The following is an 18,752-nucleotide window of genomic DNA, read 5'->3' as shown; positions in this document are numbered from 1 at the left end:
TACGATGAAAATAACTAAAACAGACAAGCAACAATATTGTCTGATCTGTTGTATCTTTTTTACTGCTGCTACAGAACTCAACCAGGTTGACAGATTTTTTGTGTCTATAGAACATAGATGAACTAGAATTATTTTTTAAATGTGCTTTTATATTGTTATGAGTTGTTGTTGTTATAAGATGACAAACTATATATATACCTATCGTATACAATGTCAACAAAATATTAATCTTTGGGAAATAGTGAACTATCTTTTCCAAGTAGATAGATACTTTTATGAGCACTTTTTAATCTTTTAAAACGTTACTGAATAGATCAAAGTCGTAGATGAAGATAAATAAGCAAATTACATAATTTACGCAGTCACGCAAGGCGAAAGGTGCGTGGGGGATTTATCCGATTAGAAAAAAATCAGCTAGACTAAAGTCTTTAGTCTTTAGTCCACCGCATTGTCGAGGGTTTGAGAAACAAAATGTTTAGCAAAATGCATACACCACCTGCTCGGCCCGCAAAAAATGCTCAAACCACCAATTTATTTCTTTATTCAAAAATTCGATCATATTACATTACAAAGATTATGTAATAAGTAAATTATTATTATTATTGTTAGATGTACGATTGAAATTGACATAAGTGTTGAAGGTTGGTATTAACAATAAATAACAACTGTCACTAACGACGAGGAACCTGATAGATGACAGCCGACAGCTGACCTCCGACAGCGGAGAGCGGACAGTGCACAGTCGATAGCCAACAGCTGACAGTCGACGGCCGACAGCCGATAGCCGACAGATGTCAGCCAATATCAGTGAATGTGATAGCTGACATCTTAAATCCGACAATTTGATAGCTGACAGCCAAAAGCAAACAGATGACAGTGACAGTCCATAGCCGACAGTCGACATGTAATGTCAATTTCCAATATAAATATTCTTGTTTCCTAATTTATTTACATTTTACACATTCAAGAATAATGTAAAATATTCCCTTTTTAAATAAAAATATTACTATCAACAATTTAGAAAGTGCCTATTGTTTTAAAATTTAAACTATTATCATATTGCACTGTTAGGAGTATGCTTATAAAAACCTACTCCGCAAGAAATTTTTTATAAAAATAATTTAATACCCCGACCTCAGTAACACAAATAGATTATCTTTATAGTCGAAGATAACCATTGAGTAATGAGTAAGCATAAGATAAATAGGTTTGATTAATAGCAAAGTCACAGTGCAGTTAGAAACTAGAATAGTGACATACGTATTACTACAATAATATCTGAACATCTTAAAAAACATTAATATGTCTGAGTATGGAAAATTTGGGCCATTAGTTGGGGCGATAGATGAAGGAACTTCAAGTGCGCGGTTTATTATATTTAAAGCAAATTCTTGCGAAGTAGTTGCAACATATCAAAAAGAAATTGAGCAACATTTTCCTCAAGAGGGTTGGGTTGAACAGGATGCTTGTGCTATTCTGGAAGTAGTTACAATATGTATTAATGAAGCTGTGAAGCAATTAGTTTCATTGGGTGGAAGCCCAAAGGTATGTATATAGAATATAAGATTTAACAATACCGCCTTTTACATCAACCTGTAAAATACAGTTTTCACCTAAATTCAACTCGGATAACAAAACAATTAATTATCCACTGAAGTAAATTTTTAAGATACTTCTTTTTTACAGAATTAAGAATTATTGTTAAAATATAAAATGACCTCTGCAGTCACTTACACATGTATGGCCGGTATTAAAACGTTTTCATATATCAATAGATATTATTCAATTTAGTAAGCATAAGATTGGGTAAAAACTCAATGATAAATTGCTTTGATTTATAGCATAGAGCAAAACACTTAGTGCAGTTGAAACTAGACTTTTTATGATAAATATCTCAACATCTCTAAAAAATATTAATATGAATTAAAAATTTGACCCATTAGTTGGGGTGATACTAACAATCACTTTGTGTTACGTTTAGCCAAGACAGCTATGAGTATATTGGGACTTTTTCATCCAGGTAATATTATGTTAAGTCACATCTAATTTTGTAAAGAAGTAACTGTTTTCTCAACAATTCTCATATTCAGGAATATTATTTACTCTATAGTTTCATTTGGCAGATAGTTGCTTAAAGTTGCATCATTAAATTCTTTACCATTTTAGGATATAGTTGCAATTGGTGTAACAAATCAACGGGAAACTACTATAGTATGGGATAAAATAACAGGAAAGCCTCTGCATAACGCTATTGTATGGCTTGATATGAGAACATCATCAACAATTGACAAATTACTTGACTTAGTTCCAAACAAAACTAGGAATAAGAATTATTTGAAGGTATATAAATTTAACTATTTTAATAACTATATTATTAAAAGGAATACACATTAACACAAGTTTAAGAATTGAACTGCATATAATAAAACCTTAAAACTTTTAATTTACACGGCGGCAAACCCTTTTAAAACAACAATATAAAAATATATGTATTTTATATATTTTTGTTGATTACTTTTCTGTGTTATCTTAAATATCGATTTTATTTTATTGAATGTATTAATTACTGGATGTTGTGCTCTTATTTAGTTTTATATCTTTACTGTTTTTTTGAACATTACTTTTGTTAATATTACAATACAATGATACAATAATTTAATAACAGTCAGTAAATATTAAAACTAGTTGCAATATCGTTACACACATTACATCCAAAATGTATTCACAGTTTCACAGTCTTGATGGTTTTGAGATAGACCCATGCCAGGGTATGAGAATTATGGAGATGTATTAATATATAAATTAGAACATTACATTCTCCTACAAAAACATCTCGATTCGGAAAAAAGTCTGATCACAAACCTAATTAGTGAAGCTTCTAGCCACTAGAAAATCATGTGACAACATTTCAATTTTATCATAAATAATTTGTTTATTATATTAAGAATGGCAATAATTAACTATTAAATCATATGGTTTCCAGCCATTATGTGGTCTGCCTATGTCCCCATACTTCAGTGCGGTTAAACTAAGGTGGCTTGCCGATAATGTTGAGGTAGTTCAGCAAGCTATAAAGAATGGAACTTGTTGTTTCGGCACTGTGGACACATGGCTAATTTGGAATCTAACAGGTTAATAGAATCCATTGTGCTTATTTTGTTGTATACTGGTTTAAAATGTTATTTTGAAACCTATTTTAAATATATGAATAAATAACATTTTTCTTTTACATGGAATTAAAATTATGAAGTCTTTGAAAAATTTCATGAAAGCCAGTCGCTTAGGAGTTGCCTTTTAAACACATGTATGTTTTTCTTTTTTTAGGAGGTGTTAATGGGGGCAAGCATATAACAGATGTGACAAATGCATCGCGAACAATGCTCATGAATATTGAAACACTTAACTGGGATCCACTTTTGATGAAATTCTTTGAAATACCTAAGTCTGTATTGCCTCAAATCAAATCTAGCTCAGAGGTAGAGTATATAGAATTAAAAAATAAATATATATATATATATATATATATATATTTATTTACTACTATGTAGTATATGTAGAAATATGACAAAATGGAATCTCGGCCCATGATGGTTCTCTCTTTTCACATTCCAAGTTGAGAGCTAATGTTTTACATCATGTATATACATAAAAAATAGGCTGTGTACTTGTATAAGTATCAACCTTATCTTTCTAAGTACAGAATTGAAATACAGTGCAAACTCTTTATAACAAATTTCAAGGGACCGAGCATTTCTTTGTGTTATAGCCAGGGAAGAGAAAAAAATTAAATTTAACCAATTACAATAATTTATATATATATATATATATATATAAATTAGCTAGTTCCACATAGTGGTTGTGCACCATGTGTGTTAAGTGCCATCTATGCCATACTCTCAGAAATACATTCGAGTTCTCCTATTTCAGATATATGGTTACATAGCGGATGGTCCCTTAAGAAGTATTCCCATATCCGGTTGTCTTGGTGACCAACAAGCTGCTCTAGTTGGCCAGTTATGTCTACAGAAGGGACAAGCGAAGGCCACATATGGAACTGGATGTTTTGTCCTATATAATACAGGAGATGTTCGTGTAAATTCTAGCAAAGGGCTTCTAACAACTGTTGCCTACCAACTGGGAGCTAACAATGCACCTTGTTATGCTTTAGAGGGCTCTGTAAGTATTTATATTAATGATATTATTATTTATTATAAAACAATAATTATATTTTATTGAACAGGGGGCAAACAGGTTCACTGTTAATTGTTACCGCCGCCCATGGATACGCAATGGCAGAGAGCTCGCGAGTGCGTTGCAGGCCTTTTGTGAATCGGTACGGTTCTTGAAGTTTCTCTGGGTTATTTTTTTTTTCTATTAATACATAGAAGCTATTATTTCCGCTTTCATCAAAAATCTATATTTTTTAGGTTGCTGTAGCGGGGGCAGCACTGGGATGGTTGAAGGACAACGTTGGAATACTGGAAAGTGCCAAACAGTCGCAAGAATTGGCTGAAATGGCCACAGAGAATGGTAGTGTCGTTTTTGTTCCCGCATTTAGTGGGTTATATGCACCATATTGGCGACAAGATGCCAGAGGGTATGTTTTTATTCTTATAACGTCACCTGGCAAAAGTACTATTATCTAGTTTTTGATTTCTTATTTATTTATTAAAACTTCGTTGCAATAACATAATAAAATTTACAAAACTAAATGGGCAACTGGCGGCCTTATCTATGTTTCTTATTATTATTTTTTATATATTCTTGTCAGTTTAGGGTCACCTGTTAGGACGTGATTGTGTTTTTTTCTAAATACATCAAAAAAAAAAATATATGATTTAGCTTTGCGAGCAATGAAGACAGAAACAACTCATGTCTCTTTTGTCGTTATATTTATCAAAATAAACTACTCATGTTACATATGAGTAGTTTATTTGATATGCAAATAATCCTGATTACAAAAAGCATAAGAAAAAGTTTATCAAAACTTTCTAGGTCTATTTTCTTCATAATAGCGCCATCTATCCAACCATAACTAAGTGAAGAACAACCATAAGAATTCAAAAGCTACGTCATGGACGTATATCTTTTAATACGTAGATGGCGCTGCAACACAAAATTGTTATTGAAAACAAAATAATGTCACAAATAAAATACTTTCTAATGTCCTCAAATCATAATAATATATACTCGTAAACAATTTTGCTATCTGCAATTATTTAATAATATATATTTGTATATTCATAATTTGTTAATAAATAAACCGCACTACAACTTTAAAACTTGGTTTCGAGTTACTTTATTTAACAGTTTATCTATCGAATTATAATTATATGTATTTCGTATTTTTTTTAATAAGCAATTATTCTTCGAACATATTAGTTCCCTCGCAATATTTCTCTGTGTCATTCGAACGCGCCAAACTTGTAAAAGTACATAAGTGTAAACAAATATTTTAGTGTAATATGCGGTATAACGGAGGATACAAATTCAAATCATATAGTGAAGGCAGCATTGGAAGCTGTCTGTTTTCAAGTAAGAGATATCCTAGATGCAATGAACGAAGACTGTGGAATCCCTTTGCAACTCTTAAAGGTAAATATTTTATTTAAAATGTCTTCTAATTAAATAAAATTAATTATTTATAAAAAAAAAATCATGTGTCCAATTCACACGTGGTAGAAGTGAAACCTTCAAAAACAAAGTTTTTACAATTAAAATATGTAAATTCGATTTTTTCTCTATCTAAATGTAGGATCTTTTCTTTAAAAAAAAATATATTTTAATGTTAAATTTTTATTTTTAACTTTAATATCAATCTTTAATTTGGTAAAAACTAAAATAATAAAAGTTTGAAATAAATTCACAAGATCCAACGTGGGAGAAAATGAGATAGGAAGCATTATACTGTGTATAAACTTTTAATTAAGTGTAGTACGAAGTTTTCACTTCAAAAAGTTTCTATAACTAATGACTTTTAAATAAAATTGATAAATAATCTAATTTTATAATTAAACTACTTACTTGACTTACTTATTTAATATTCATCAAATCTGTTTTTTTATTTCAGAAAATGTTCAAATACACTACACACTAATTTAAAGTTTATACACTGTATAATGCCTCCTATCTCACTCTCTCCCACGCCAAATCCTATTAATTTATGTGTCTGTCTCTTTTTACTGTCGCTTTTTCCGTTGCATCCGGTTTGAAATCACAACGATTCTAAAGAAGTTTCACTTAAAAAAAACAATTAATGTGAGCACACTTAAACCTTGATTTAGCGTAACAAATACTATATAACGTTTCAAATGTCACGTAGGACTTAACTAGTCAAAACATAATTATAGATATTGATACATCGATCACGTGATATAAAACAGTCAGAGATTAGTAGAAACGACGATGCAAGTATCTTATCCTAATACTGTTTTGGAGTTTAATGTCGGAGGGTTTTTGAAAATCAATGTGTATTTGTGTTATTTAATAAGTAAAACGTGAAACCTACGTGAAAGTACGTTTGTTTATGTGTTTAATGGTAAAGTAGGTGGTGCGACGCCATCTTGTGTAGAGAAGCTTTTTGGTGGTTATTAAAGGTCAATATTTATCAAAATTAAAAAATAATATAATATAGAATAGTTTATTAAATTTAATTTAAAATAGCCCATGTTTTAGCTACAAATTCTACATAATATAAATACTTCAATGTACGTATTTGTATTTAACTTAAATAAAATATTAATTTGTGGGCTTCCATTTGAAGTTATTAAAAATAATAATTCTATTTGTTTTATTATATTTTTTTTATTCATATTTATATTAATAAAAATAGGATTTATATTATATTTTAATAAGAAATACTGTTATTTTTTTAGAGTGGGAAATTTAATCTTTTAATTCTATAAATAATGTTTTTTCTGTATTATTGGTTTGAATATCTTTATAATTTATAATATTTGTCTCTTTTATTAGTATTAGAGTAATATTAAAACATATATTTTTCAGGTGGACGGTGGCATGACTTCCAATTCGCTAGTAATGCAAATGCAGACTGATCTTATAGGAATTAACATTATAAAGGCCGGTTTTACCGAAAGCACTGCGCTAGGGGCGGCACTCGTCGCTTTTTGGGGCTTAGATAGAAATACACAAACGCCAAATATCGATATGCAAAATGGTCAGATGTACAACCCTAAAATAACCGATGATGAACGCGATATGAGATATAAGCAGTGGAAAATGGCAGTCGAACGCTCATTGGGGTGGGAACAGAATTAAATTAAGACTTAAAGGCATTGTACTTGATTTTTATGTTAGTTAGTTTAAAACGATTTATCGTAGCCTAACAGTTATCTAAGAACCCTTGGTGACCCTATTGTTATTTACCCGATTTATATAGAGCGCGTGAATTTTTATACGTAAGTGTTAACTTATCTAAATATATATAATTTTGTATAAATTGATTGCAATTTGGCCTAAAATATGATTTTGTATATAACAACTATGGTTAGTACGATTTGTGTACAACATTTGAATGTGTTAAAACTAGTATAAATGTGATGTGGAAATTCCAAAAAATATGTTCATAGAATACCGTTATCATGTTTTAAATAAATTATAAAAAAGATGTTTGTTTAATTTATTATGGAATACAGTGCTACTACATTTTTGTCTTGATCCATTTTGGAATAAGATGAAAGTATTTTAAATAAAACAGCAATAATGGTAGTACTATGGGGAACATCTACCTCTACAACTCGACTGAAGAAAATTGTGCTTTCCTAAAACTTTATATAGAAGTTCTAAGAATAGAAGTAAGAAGTCAAAGAAATACCAAGTGCTTTAAGTAATGTATAACCACGCCATCTATCGTCAGGAAGCATAACTAAGTAAAATCAGCACTTATTATTCAGCGTAGTATTATTTTTTGTTTCGACGCCATCTAGTGTAGCATCTTAGAAATACCCACACAGTATTCTACGCCAATAGCGCTGTATTGTTGTTGTGGTATATACGTGATAATTTACGGGTATTTATTTGATTAAAAAATAATTATTAAATTATCAAACACAGACTTATAATTGGTCTATCTAAATCAAGTCGAACTGTTTTTCCAGATTCCGGTAACCGTAAACGGTAATTGTATAAAGGCCATCTAGTGTTAAATTTCATAACTACAATATTAGTATTATCTCAATCTGTTTTGGTAAAAGATTTTATTAATTGATTCTAATAAGAGCATTATTATTATTAAGCGTTTATTGTTGACACCCAGTATAATATTTTAACACTTATTTAAGTTACATAAAAAACTTAATTCTAATACATATAAATAAAAATAAAAAATCAGTGGCGCTACAACCTCTGTAGGTCTTGGCCTTAGATTTCTAATCTGTTTCATGATCATTTTTAAATCTAATAGGCAAGTTGGTGATCAGCCTCCAGTGCCTGACACACGCCGTAGACTTTTTGGGTCTAAGACATGTCGGTTTCCTCACGATGTTTTCCATCACCGTTCGAGCAAATGTTAAAAATCCATTGGTGCACAGCCGGGGATCGAACTTACGACCTCAGGTATGAGATTCGCACGCTGAAGCCACTAGGCCAACACTGCTCATAATAATAAATAAATAATACATACATAAAACGTAATCTAATACATCACTTGACCCGTTCTAGGTAATCAGCGTTGTCCTGCGACACATACGTCCTCTTCCAGCTGCTTCCATTCTTTTCTGATGTTAGCTTTGTTTGTCCAAGTTGTGCCTCCTATTCTCTTTATATCGTCTGCCCATCTCTTGCTCTGTCTTCCTCTTTTCCTTTTTCCATCGCGTGGTTGCATTTCAATTGCCTTATTTTCTTTATAATGTCCTCTAGTTTGGTCGCTGATCTCATCTCTTCTCTCTTATATCTTCTTCTAATAAGAGCATAATATGTCTTAAACTGTCTTATGCTGAATTTAAATTAATTACTAAAATGAAACGCAATCACTTTCAGTGACAAAGAACGACGAACGACTAATTTATTCAAGCACATCACAGATACAATAGATACAATAGACCACAGTAATACATTTTTATATAACTGTCATTAGATGGCGTTACTAGTACCATTTCTATATTTTGATATTTTCAACACTCCCACTCAAAATATAGAAAATTACAAACAAACAAAAATAATTCATATTTCAACAATACCTAGAGTATTTAAATGTTTGTAATGTTTAATAGGGCCTAAGCTCTTTGTGAGCAAATCTGCTGGCATATCTGATGTACACATATATTCAACACCAACAATATTTTCAGTTATCATTTCTCTACAATAATGATATCTGACATCTATATGCTTCGTTTTATTATGAAAAACTGGATTAGATAACAATTTCTGAGCACTCATACTATCATTGAATACAGTAATAGTATACAATTTTTGTGTAATTTCATTCTGTAAATTCCTTAAGTAAACTGCCTCTTTACATGCTTCTGAGATTGATACATACTCAGCCTCTGTGCTAGATAAAGCAATACATTTTTGTTTACTACAGCTCCAAGATATTACTGATCCTGACAAAACAAAACAATACCCAGAATATGATTTCCTATCATTGATATCATTACTCCAGTCTGCATCTACATAACCAACAATGTTATTATTGTTGCCTTTACAATATTTTAAGCCTAAATCTTTTGTTTTCTTTAAATATCTTAACACTCTCTTTGCATACTGCCAATGTTCTTCAGTATTACAATTATTAAATTGGCTTAAATAAGACACCGCATATGCTATGTCGGGTCGTGTAAGAACAACTAAATACATTAAGCTCCCTACAAGCTGCTGATAAGGATTTTGGCTACTACCAGTAGTCTCCTTTTTACATTTTAAATTGACCTCCATAGGAGTATTTACTGGCTTACAATCAGTCATACAAAATTTAGACAATAATGTAACTATATATCTCTTCTGATTTAATGTAACAGTGCCTTTCTCCTTATTAAAACTTACAGACATTCCTAAACATTCCTTAATAATACCTAAGTCTTTCAACTGGAAATTTTTACTTAGCATGGTTTTAAGGTGTTTATTTTCAGCTCTATTGTTAGAAAAAACAAACATGTCATCAACATACAGAGCTACAATAGTTTTTCTATTACCAACAATTTTAATATACAAACATGGCTCAATTTTTGACTTTATATAACCATCAACTAACATACAAGAATCTACCTTCTTATGCCAAGCCCGGGATGCCTGCTTGAGACCATATATAGCCTTTTTTAATTTAAGCACCTTACTATTATCTGAACAGGCATAACCAGCCGGTTTCTGCATATATATTGTCTCAGCCAGGTCCCCATTTAAGAAAGCAGTTTTTACATCAAGATGAGTAACTTCTAGATTCAACTGTACTGACAATGCAAAAAGTAATCTAAGTGTTGTATGCCGCACAACAGGGGAAAAAGTTTCACTGTAGTCCACACCATACTTTTGAGAACACCCCTTAGCTACAAGCCTAGCTCTATAACGCACATTATTTTCTGAATCACACTTCTTTTTAAGAACCCACTTGCACTTCACTATAGTTTCACCATTCGTAGGCCTATTTACCAACTCCCAAGCATCGTTGTCCTTAAAACACTGAAGTTCTTCTTTTACCGCTGACAACCACTGATCCTTTTCTTCTCCTTGTAAAGCCTCTTCTATTGATAAACCATTGGCATCATCAAACTCCTCAGAGACACACATATTAGTCACTTTGTACTTTTCTGGCTTTTTCTTTATCCTGGTAGACTTGGGACGTGCCGGCAAATCAGAAGCATCTTCGTAATCACTTGGTATATAGTCTTCATCTGATAAACCTAGTGTTTCATCAGTTATTGTGGTTTCATCCACACTGGTGACATTTTCTAAGGTTGATGCCTCCTTATCCTCTATGTCTCCCACTGAACATGAGTTTTCCTTTTTCTCACTCTCAATAATTGGGATAGTGATATCTGGATGTTTATCCTTTTCCATGACAATGACCTCTCGGCTAGTTGTGATACACTTTGTCCTTGGATTATATATCCTGTATCCTTTGATACCATCTGGATATCCGACAAGAATGTGTTTTTCAGCTTTCTTGTCCCATTTCTGACGTCTTGCCTTTGCCACATGTACCATCACACTGCTACCGAAGATCCTGAGATGGCTCACATTTGGTTTATGACCAAACCAGACTTCATATGGAGTCTTATCATTCAATGATGGAAGTACTGTTCTATTCTGTAGGTACACAGCAGTATGTGTCGCCTCTGCCCAGAACTCTTTCCCTAACTTCGCATCAAACAATAAGCATCTTGCTTTTTCAACCACAGTACGATTATTCCGTTCCGATACACCATTCTGCTCGGGTGTGTACGGATTACTTCTTTGGTGTATAATACCTTCATTCTTGAGAAATGAGTCAAATTCTTTATTGCAGTACTCACACCCATTATCGCTTCTCAAGATTTTAATTTTCTTGCTCGTTTGCTTCTCCACTTTGGCTTTATATTCTGCAAAACATCTGAGCGCTTCACTTTTATGCTTTAAGAAGTACACTGCTATCATTCTGCTGAAGTCGTCAATGAACAAGATAAAATACCTCGAGCCTCCCAACGATTCATGCTCCATTGGTCCACAAATGTCAGTGTGTACCAAACCTAGCAACTCATTGCATCTAGAACCACTTGGGAATGACAGACGACACTGTTTGCCCTCACAGCATACAGGACAAGATGACTTATTTATGTCAACTTTTTCTTGGAGATCCATTCCTTCCACAGCAATTGACATTTTATTTAAATAACTGCTATTGACATGGCCTAGTCTTCTGTGCCAGACATCTCCTGACACTGCTAAACTTGTCACTTCACTGTCAGCAAGTCTCACCTTGTACACTCCGTTAATGAGCACAGCCATAGCCACCATTTCATTATTTCTGTTGAACACGTTACAGCCTTCTGACGTAAATTGAACTCTGTTACCAGTCTCGATCAATTGGCTTACTGATAATAAATTTGTTGTCAATCCTGGAGCACACATAACATCTTTCACTGGTATCTCATATTCACATTGATCAGTTTTCGTCACAATATTTACGTCGCCGGAACATAATACTTGAAGTTTCTCGTTATTTGCAACACATATCTCCCGCATATCGTGGTATGTTGCATCCTTTATCCACTTTTCATTGGCCGTCAAGTGCATACTCGCGCCAGAGTCGATGTACCAGTCGTACTTGTTGAATTGGCCACTCATAAACACTGCACTGAATGCATTACTCTGTTTACGTTGCAATTCTTTCGAATGATTACTTGAATTATCATTATTTGGGCATTGATTCTTGTAATGACCCGTTTGTTTACACCGGTAACATTTGACATGACTTTTGGCACCACTACTGACACTGACATTTGACTTAGCTTGACTTTGCGCACCGGCTGACACATTTTTATTTTTCTTAGGTTGCCACTTCTGTGCGCCACTTGCAAATGCACCACTAATTTCACTAGATTGAGAACCCCGAACTTCCGTTTCCATATCCATCAGCTTTGTTCTAATGGCGTCCGTTGTTATTTGGATACCTGAATGCTCAATGGCCATGATCATCGGCATGAATTTCTCCGTCAATCCAGCTAGTAAAAGACAGCCGATCCACTCGTCACTGATTTTAAAACCTGTCCCGCTCAACTTTTGACCTGTCTCGACTATCTGCGTGACGTACGCCTGCATGGAAGCACAGTTTTCCAACCGTATTGAAATAAGGTTTCGCAAAAGAGATATTCTTCGCGAAAAACCGGAATCATCAAATAATGACTTAAGCTTGTTCCAAAGTTCTGACGATGTTTTGACTTCCTTGATATGCACGTACAAGACGCTGTCTATAGTCATGATAAGCTTTGCCTTTGTTTTCGCATCTTCTGCAGCTTCTATCTTCTTCCCAGGTATTGGTCTGATGCAATGCACCATATCCTCCAGGACTAGAAAATTCTCTGCAGCGAAAACCCATTCTGTGTAATTTTCTCTGCCTTTCAGTTTGGGCACGTTGACTATGTAATTCGATGCCATCCTCGTTAGTTAACTTACTGGATAACACGATCGATACAATTATAACTTCAACAAGTCCGAAACTTACTTCTCGACACAAAATTACTACATTTAACAAAAGTTTAGAGGTGCGCTGGGCACATAACCTAAAATGAAACGCAATCACTTTCAGTGACAAAGAACGACGAACGACTAATTTATTCAAGCACATCACAGATACAATAGATACAATAGACCACAGTAATACATTTTTATATAACTGTCATTAGATGGCGTTACTAGTACCATTTCTATATTTTGATATTTTCAACAATTACTAATTCATTACAATAAATATCCAATTGAAACAAAATCTCATTAATTTTAAATTTGTCAGTCAATCTCATTAATCTACATTTCCTAAATTGTCAGTCAATTGGTGATTATTAAAGTAGAAAATTACATTCGCCCAATACATATGCTTCAATTAATAAATAAAAACACAAATAAACGTTTATAAAAGAACTTTGACCAAGTTTTGCCTAGACCTAGTATTAATTTATTTAAAGATGACTCCTGTATTTCAAAAACGTATTAATTTTTGACGTGAGTTAGTGGTTATTAGAAATTTACATTGGCTTAAATTACATTATGTTTTCTTGTATAAGATTCCAACAAGATTTCGTTACTTGTAAATATAAAATAGAGCATTTAATTCAAGATAAACAAACTAATTATTGTCATAGACAAGCTATATTGCTACTTAGTGTATCGTATAAGGGGCTAAGTGCAGAACCTTGTAAGTGAAGTCCGACAGTCTGACGGATGGCTGCAGTCTTGGTCCATCGTGGAGGGAATGAATAGCCACATATGACAGTTGTATTTCAGGATCGTGGGTCGATATCGCCGAAACAATTACGAAACCTTTTTAGTTCAATTAACCTAAGAATAAGTGACGGAAGAGTTGGATATGATATTAGTTGGAATTCCGTTTCAATTGGCAAGTTTAGCCTTTTGTGCCTATTTAGTTCTAAGTACCATAAGACTCCCGTCAAAAGTTGAAAATTATAGTTTCTCCACAAATTAAACCATAAGGAAAATCAAATAGATTTTAAGTATACCGAGCGTTAGGTTTCCACACAATGTACTAATAAAATAAAATACTGTTCGAGCGATTGTTAAATGAATATCCATTGGAGCACAGCCGGGGATTGAACCTACGACCTCTGAGATGAGAGTCGCACGCTGAAGCCAACATTCCTCTTATTATAAGTAAGAAATACAACACAACGTTTAAGTTCGCGAAACTCCAAAAAGTACATTGTTTATTTCCATGTTTCGTCATCATTTCTTGAAGTAGGGAGAATGGAAATATATGGTGGAGTTGAGTAGTTTGTGTATCCATTTTGAAAGATCGATACACGATTTAAATAATTACGCTCGATAGAAAAAAGATCATTCAATTTATGACGAAAATGTATATAGAATATGATTTTGAAATTTACACGATATATTTTATCGCAAGCCAAGTAATCCATTTCAGAAAAAAATCATAAATTTAATGTTTTACATAACTAATTGTTATTACGGGCCGGTGCGCCTCAGCGCTCCAGCTCTCCAGCGCCCCTGTGTCAGTGTCTCGGGGTGGCAGTCCAGCATCCTAACCTAACCTATCCTATCCCAGCAATTCGTGCTGGGATAGGCCCTTAATTCCGAAATTCGAAGAGAGTGTTGTTTCCAGATGAAATAATAACTTTATATAATGTTTTGTCCTTATCTCTCAGAATATGGCGGAATAACGAAATATTTTTTTACATTTTATTTCATACTTATAATAAGAGGAATGTTGGCTTCAGCGTGCGACTCTCATCTCTGAGGGCGTAGATTCAATCCCCGGCTGTGCACCAATGGATATTCATTTAACAATCGCTCGAACGGTAAAGGAAAACATCGTGTGGAAACCGGCTTGCCTTAAACCCAAAAACTCGATGGCGTGTGTCAAGGACAGGAGGCCGATCACCTACTTGCCTATTAGATTGACAAATGATCATGAAACAGATACAGAAATCTGAGGCCCAGATCTAAAAAGATTGTACGGCCTCTGATTAATTTTTATTTTTCTTACTTGTAATAATTTGTTTAGAGACGATTAAATAAATGCTTATCAGTTATCTCCTTCTTAAATAAATTCTGTGCCTATTATGACAAGTGGAATCAATCCCAGGACCTCTAAACGTCAAACGCGTAAACCACTAAGCATCAGGAGCAATATATAACTATTAAAACACACTTTATGCTAAAAGAGAAAATTAATATATGTATGAACTTAAAACAACTTTTCCCTATTCTAGTTAAGGCTTAATTCACGATATCATTTCCAAACAATACAAAATTACAGGCCAACAAAACAAGCAAGGGTTACAGATTATTAAAGTCAATCAGTGTTCAGTGTGAACTGTGGTAAAACCGCAGTCGATGAACGGCCAAGCAGTGAGGAAAAACGGCTTTTAAGCCAATTTGGCCTTGTTATCGAGGAAATAAGTTATTTAATTCGTCACTACTAGGTATATAATACATCAATTGAGATGCAGGTCTACTGTTGACAGAAATTCAACCTAATGACATCATGTATTTGTAGTGAGTGCTCGAGAAAAAATAAATTAAAAGTATTCAAACGGCCCCGTCCTTATTTTGGAATTTTCCCTCAGGGCATTGTTAGTCAACATCTTATTTTCCATATATACTAAGATTACCCTAATACTGGGGCATTTTCAAGGTAAATGCTCTTGCTCTTGGTATATTGTTTCGAGAAGTTCCCATTAAAATATGTCACTTGCATGAGAAAAAGAAATCAAAGCTACAAGACGCTGTCTCGAACTACAAATAACCTTTGCATGTGATTCATGTATCTCTGGAGGCGGGCTGTTGAAACAGTTTGCATTCAATTTTACCTTGTTAGAATGCTTTTAAAGAGTTTACAAACTAGAAAATCTAAACACTGTGACCCAAATGCACAATGTGCGCAAAGCGCGACTCTGTGTACACTCGCCTTTAATGTCGTATGATTAAACATGGTGAGAGGACTTTATCAAAATTTGGCACGCGTTTGTTTTCGGATGGGGCGTCAGTGTTTGTAGATCGAGCATGCAGCCTCCATGGTTAGATAGAGCTGTCAATATGTCGTTCGCAAATCTTGAGTGATTGCTAGATAAACATGCATGTCACAATATACGACTAGAATTTCTTTATCGATCGGACTTAGAGCGCAGTACATCGAAACCGTATAAGACAAATGGCTATTTACTGTGCTGGTTACATAATGGTATAGTGTAGGTGCAAAGATGGCGGATAGGTTAGTTTTGCTGTTGTATTTGATATTCATTGCGTCGAATTAGTTGTTCAGGTAGAATAAAGTACATAACTGACCCTGACAGAATTGACCCTTATCAAATATAAAAATCATCTAAAATCTTCATTCAAATCGAACGTCCCGTTTTTCAGTCCGACAAAGCTTCAAGCTTTAATCAAAAAAACGCTTCGAATATTGGAATAATTCAAATAAGATTAATTATTTTAATCACGAATATCCTGTACATCTTAAAAGTTAAGTTATATAAGGGTTTCGGACGGTGGAATCGACTCCCAGTGGGGGTCTTCCCTATATATACGACCTCGAATTGTATAAAAAAAGAGTATACTCCTCCTCAAAGGCCGGCAACGCACGCACGAAAATAGGTGTCCATGGGCTGCGATGACTGCCCTTTTAGGTACGTTTAACCCCCTATAATGTTAAGTTATTACTGAAAAATGTCATGTGGAACATGGTGTAATGGTTGCAGCTCCTTACTAACATTTTGTAAACCATAAAAAAATAAAAAGAGTGGCGGAGAGTTTATTGCCAGTTCTTTTCGTCCGTTCTACGCCCTTGATTAGAGAAGTGGCTGTAAATGTAGAATTAGAAGCATTTAATTTATATTTCTTTTTTGACGTTCATAAGTGTACAACTGTACATTGTGTTATCTTAATGAATAAATGATTTTGAATTTTATATCAACTACTCGCGTTGAACGCGAATTTATTATAATCTATCAAATCCATTTAACACAGCAAAATTATAGTTCGCGTCAATAATCAAGTGTGTAACAGCTCGTATAAATTTGCCAACCCCTTCGCTATTTTAAAATTAAAAGCAAGAAAAAGACTTAGCAATTATATCCAGAGGAAATATTAAAAGTTCCCCTTTGGAAAATCTGTGACAGACAAAGGCTATTCGTTATAGCGACAAACACACGCTTGTCATATTTTATCACATTAAAAACTCCTTTCATTAATTAAAAAAAATAAAGCTATGGTTACGTGTATTGATGAATTTATTTAAAACGTATATGTATAATTATTTTCAAAATCAAAGTCTATTCATTTATTTCAATGCCAGCCTACTAAAAAGTCACTTTTGAAAGTCAAAATGTCAAGACCAAAATATTTAAAAAAAAATCTAGTTGCCATGGAACAGTCCATTGGTGTACAGAAATGCGACTCGGCCACTTAAGCCACAAGGCAAATCCTACTATATAATAAACGTACCCGTGTACCCAATTATTAAATCCACAATCACTAAACTTTTTACTAAAAAAAACAATTAAAAATAATTTAAAAAATTCTAATGCAGTTTACAAGACGGTTCTTCACCGGAAATTATTCTATTTACTATTTAAAATATTTATAAAACATTTATATTTGCCTCGGCGTTACTTAGTATCTGCGAAAATTAGTTGCTCCATTAGAATGCGAGAATGACCCCGGACCCTCTAACGCGGCCTTAGGAACTACCCGAGATGCTTTAAGTGAATAAGAGACATTCCTGTGTGGGTCGAGTCGCACATACCCTTGCAACGTTCAGATGCGCAAATGCATTTCCACTTCGGATATCAAAAAATAGAAAAGGCCCATTGACTCCGGAACATCTGGGAGTGTACGGGGATCAAGTCAGAACAACCACTAACCTAACCAAGGTTGCCAATAAAAAAGAAGAGATTTCGGAGATTGACTCTAATTTTAGCAATTGAAGAGGCAACGTAAGAAGCTTCTATTAAAACCATAAAAATTAAGTCATATTAGTCCAAACGTCTATAGAATATAACAATACCTATTTATAATATTTTGCACATTTCCTTACGTTTAATTGAACATTCAAATGTCAACTCATATTGACAAAATAATTATAGTTTAATAGAGAAATATAATATGTCATGCCAATTGTCAATTTTTTCTAATAGTTTCAATTGTGTTATTGAAGAAAAGGATTATCATTCTATAGTGATACGCTTCGGTGATCACGAAATTATACTATTGACAATTGCAGCGATATGAAAGTATAATGGTCCTATTGATTGCCTTGTTCGACAAATTTAAATTTATCATCGCCTGAACTCTTAAAACGCCCTCAACGCATTTGCGTGCCAGTGTGAGTGTTCATGGAGGTATCACTTTAAAAACCTATGTATGGTATATTAACATTAACTATTATAAAGATAGAGGTGCTGGAGACGAAATAATAAAAAACGTGGACTGCGAAGCGCACCAATTCATCAAGCGTGACCATATGCCGACACCAACACCATATTTCGGCCATACAATGCGTAGAGTCGACGAGAACTTGGAGAAACTAACCGTGGTTGGTAACACAGAAGGCAAAAGATCACCTG

The 18,752-nt window shown here is 33.5% G+C and overlaps 1 protein-coding gene across 2 annotated transcripts; it reads left to right on the top strand.

The window, feature by feature from the left end:
- Positions 1–878: 878 nt before the first annotated feature.
- Positions 879–13,363, top strand: LOC125062393 (glycerol kinase). Of its 2 annotated transcripts, XM_047668293.1 has the most exons (9): positions 879–1,545; positions 2,167–2,340; positions 2,984–3,131; positions 3,325–3,476; positions 3,928–4,176; positions 4,428–4,597; positions 5,460–5,595; positions 7,006–7,274; positions 12,811–13,363. In XM_047668293.1, exons 1-9 carry the CDS (start codon positions 1,303–1,305, stop codon positions 13,037–13,039), a joined length of 1,770 nt encoding a protein of 589 aa, XP_047524249.1. In that variant the 5' UTR covers positions 879–1,302; the 3' UTR covers positions 13,040–13,363. The 2 variants fall into 2 exon arrangements, with proteins under 2 accessions (XP_047524249.1, XP_047524248.1); XM_047668292.1 differs by lacking the exon at positions 12,811–13,363 and having other exon boundaries at positions 886–1,545; positions 7,006–7,627.
- Positions 13,364–18,752: the final 5,389 nt, after the last annotated feature.

This window comes from Pieris napi, chromosome Z (assembly GCF_905475465.1).
Source record: "Pieris napi chromosome Z, ilPieNapi1.2, whole genome shotgun sequence".
Lineage (NCBI taxonomy): Eukaryota > Metazoa > Arthropoda > Insecta > Lepidoptera > Pieridae > Pieris > Pieris napi.
This window is presented reverse-complemented; position numbering and strand designations above follow the sequence as displayed.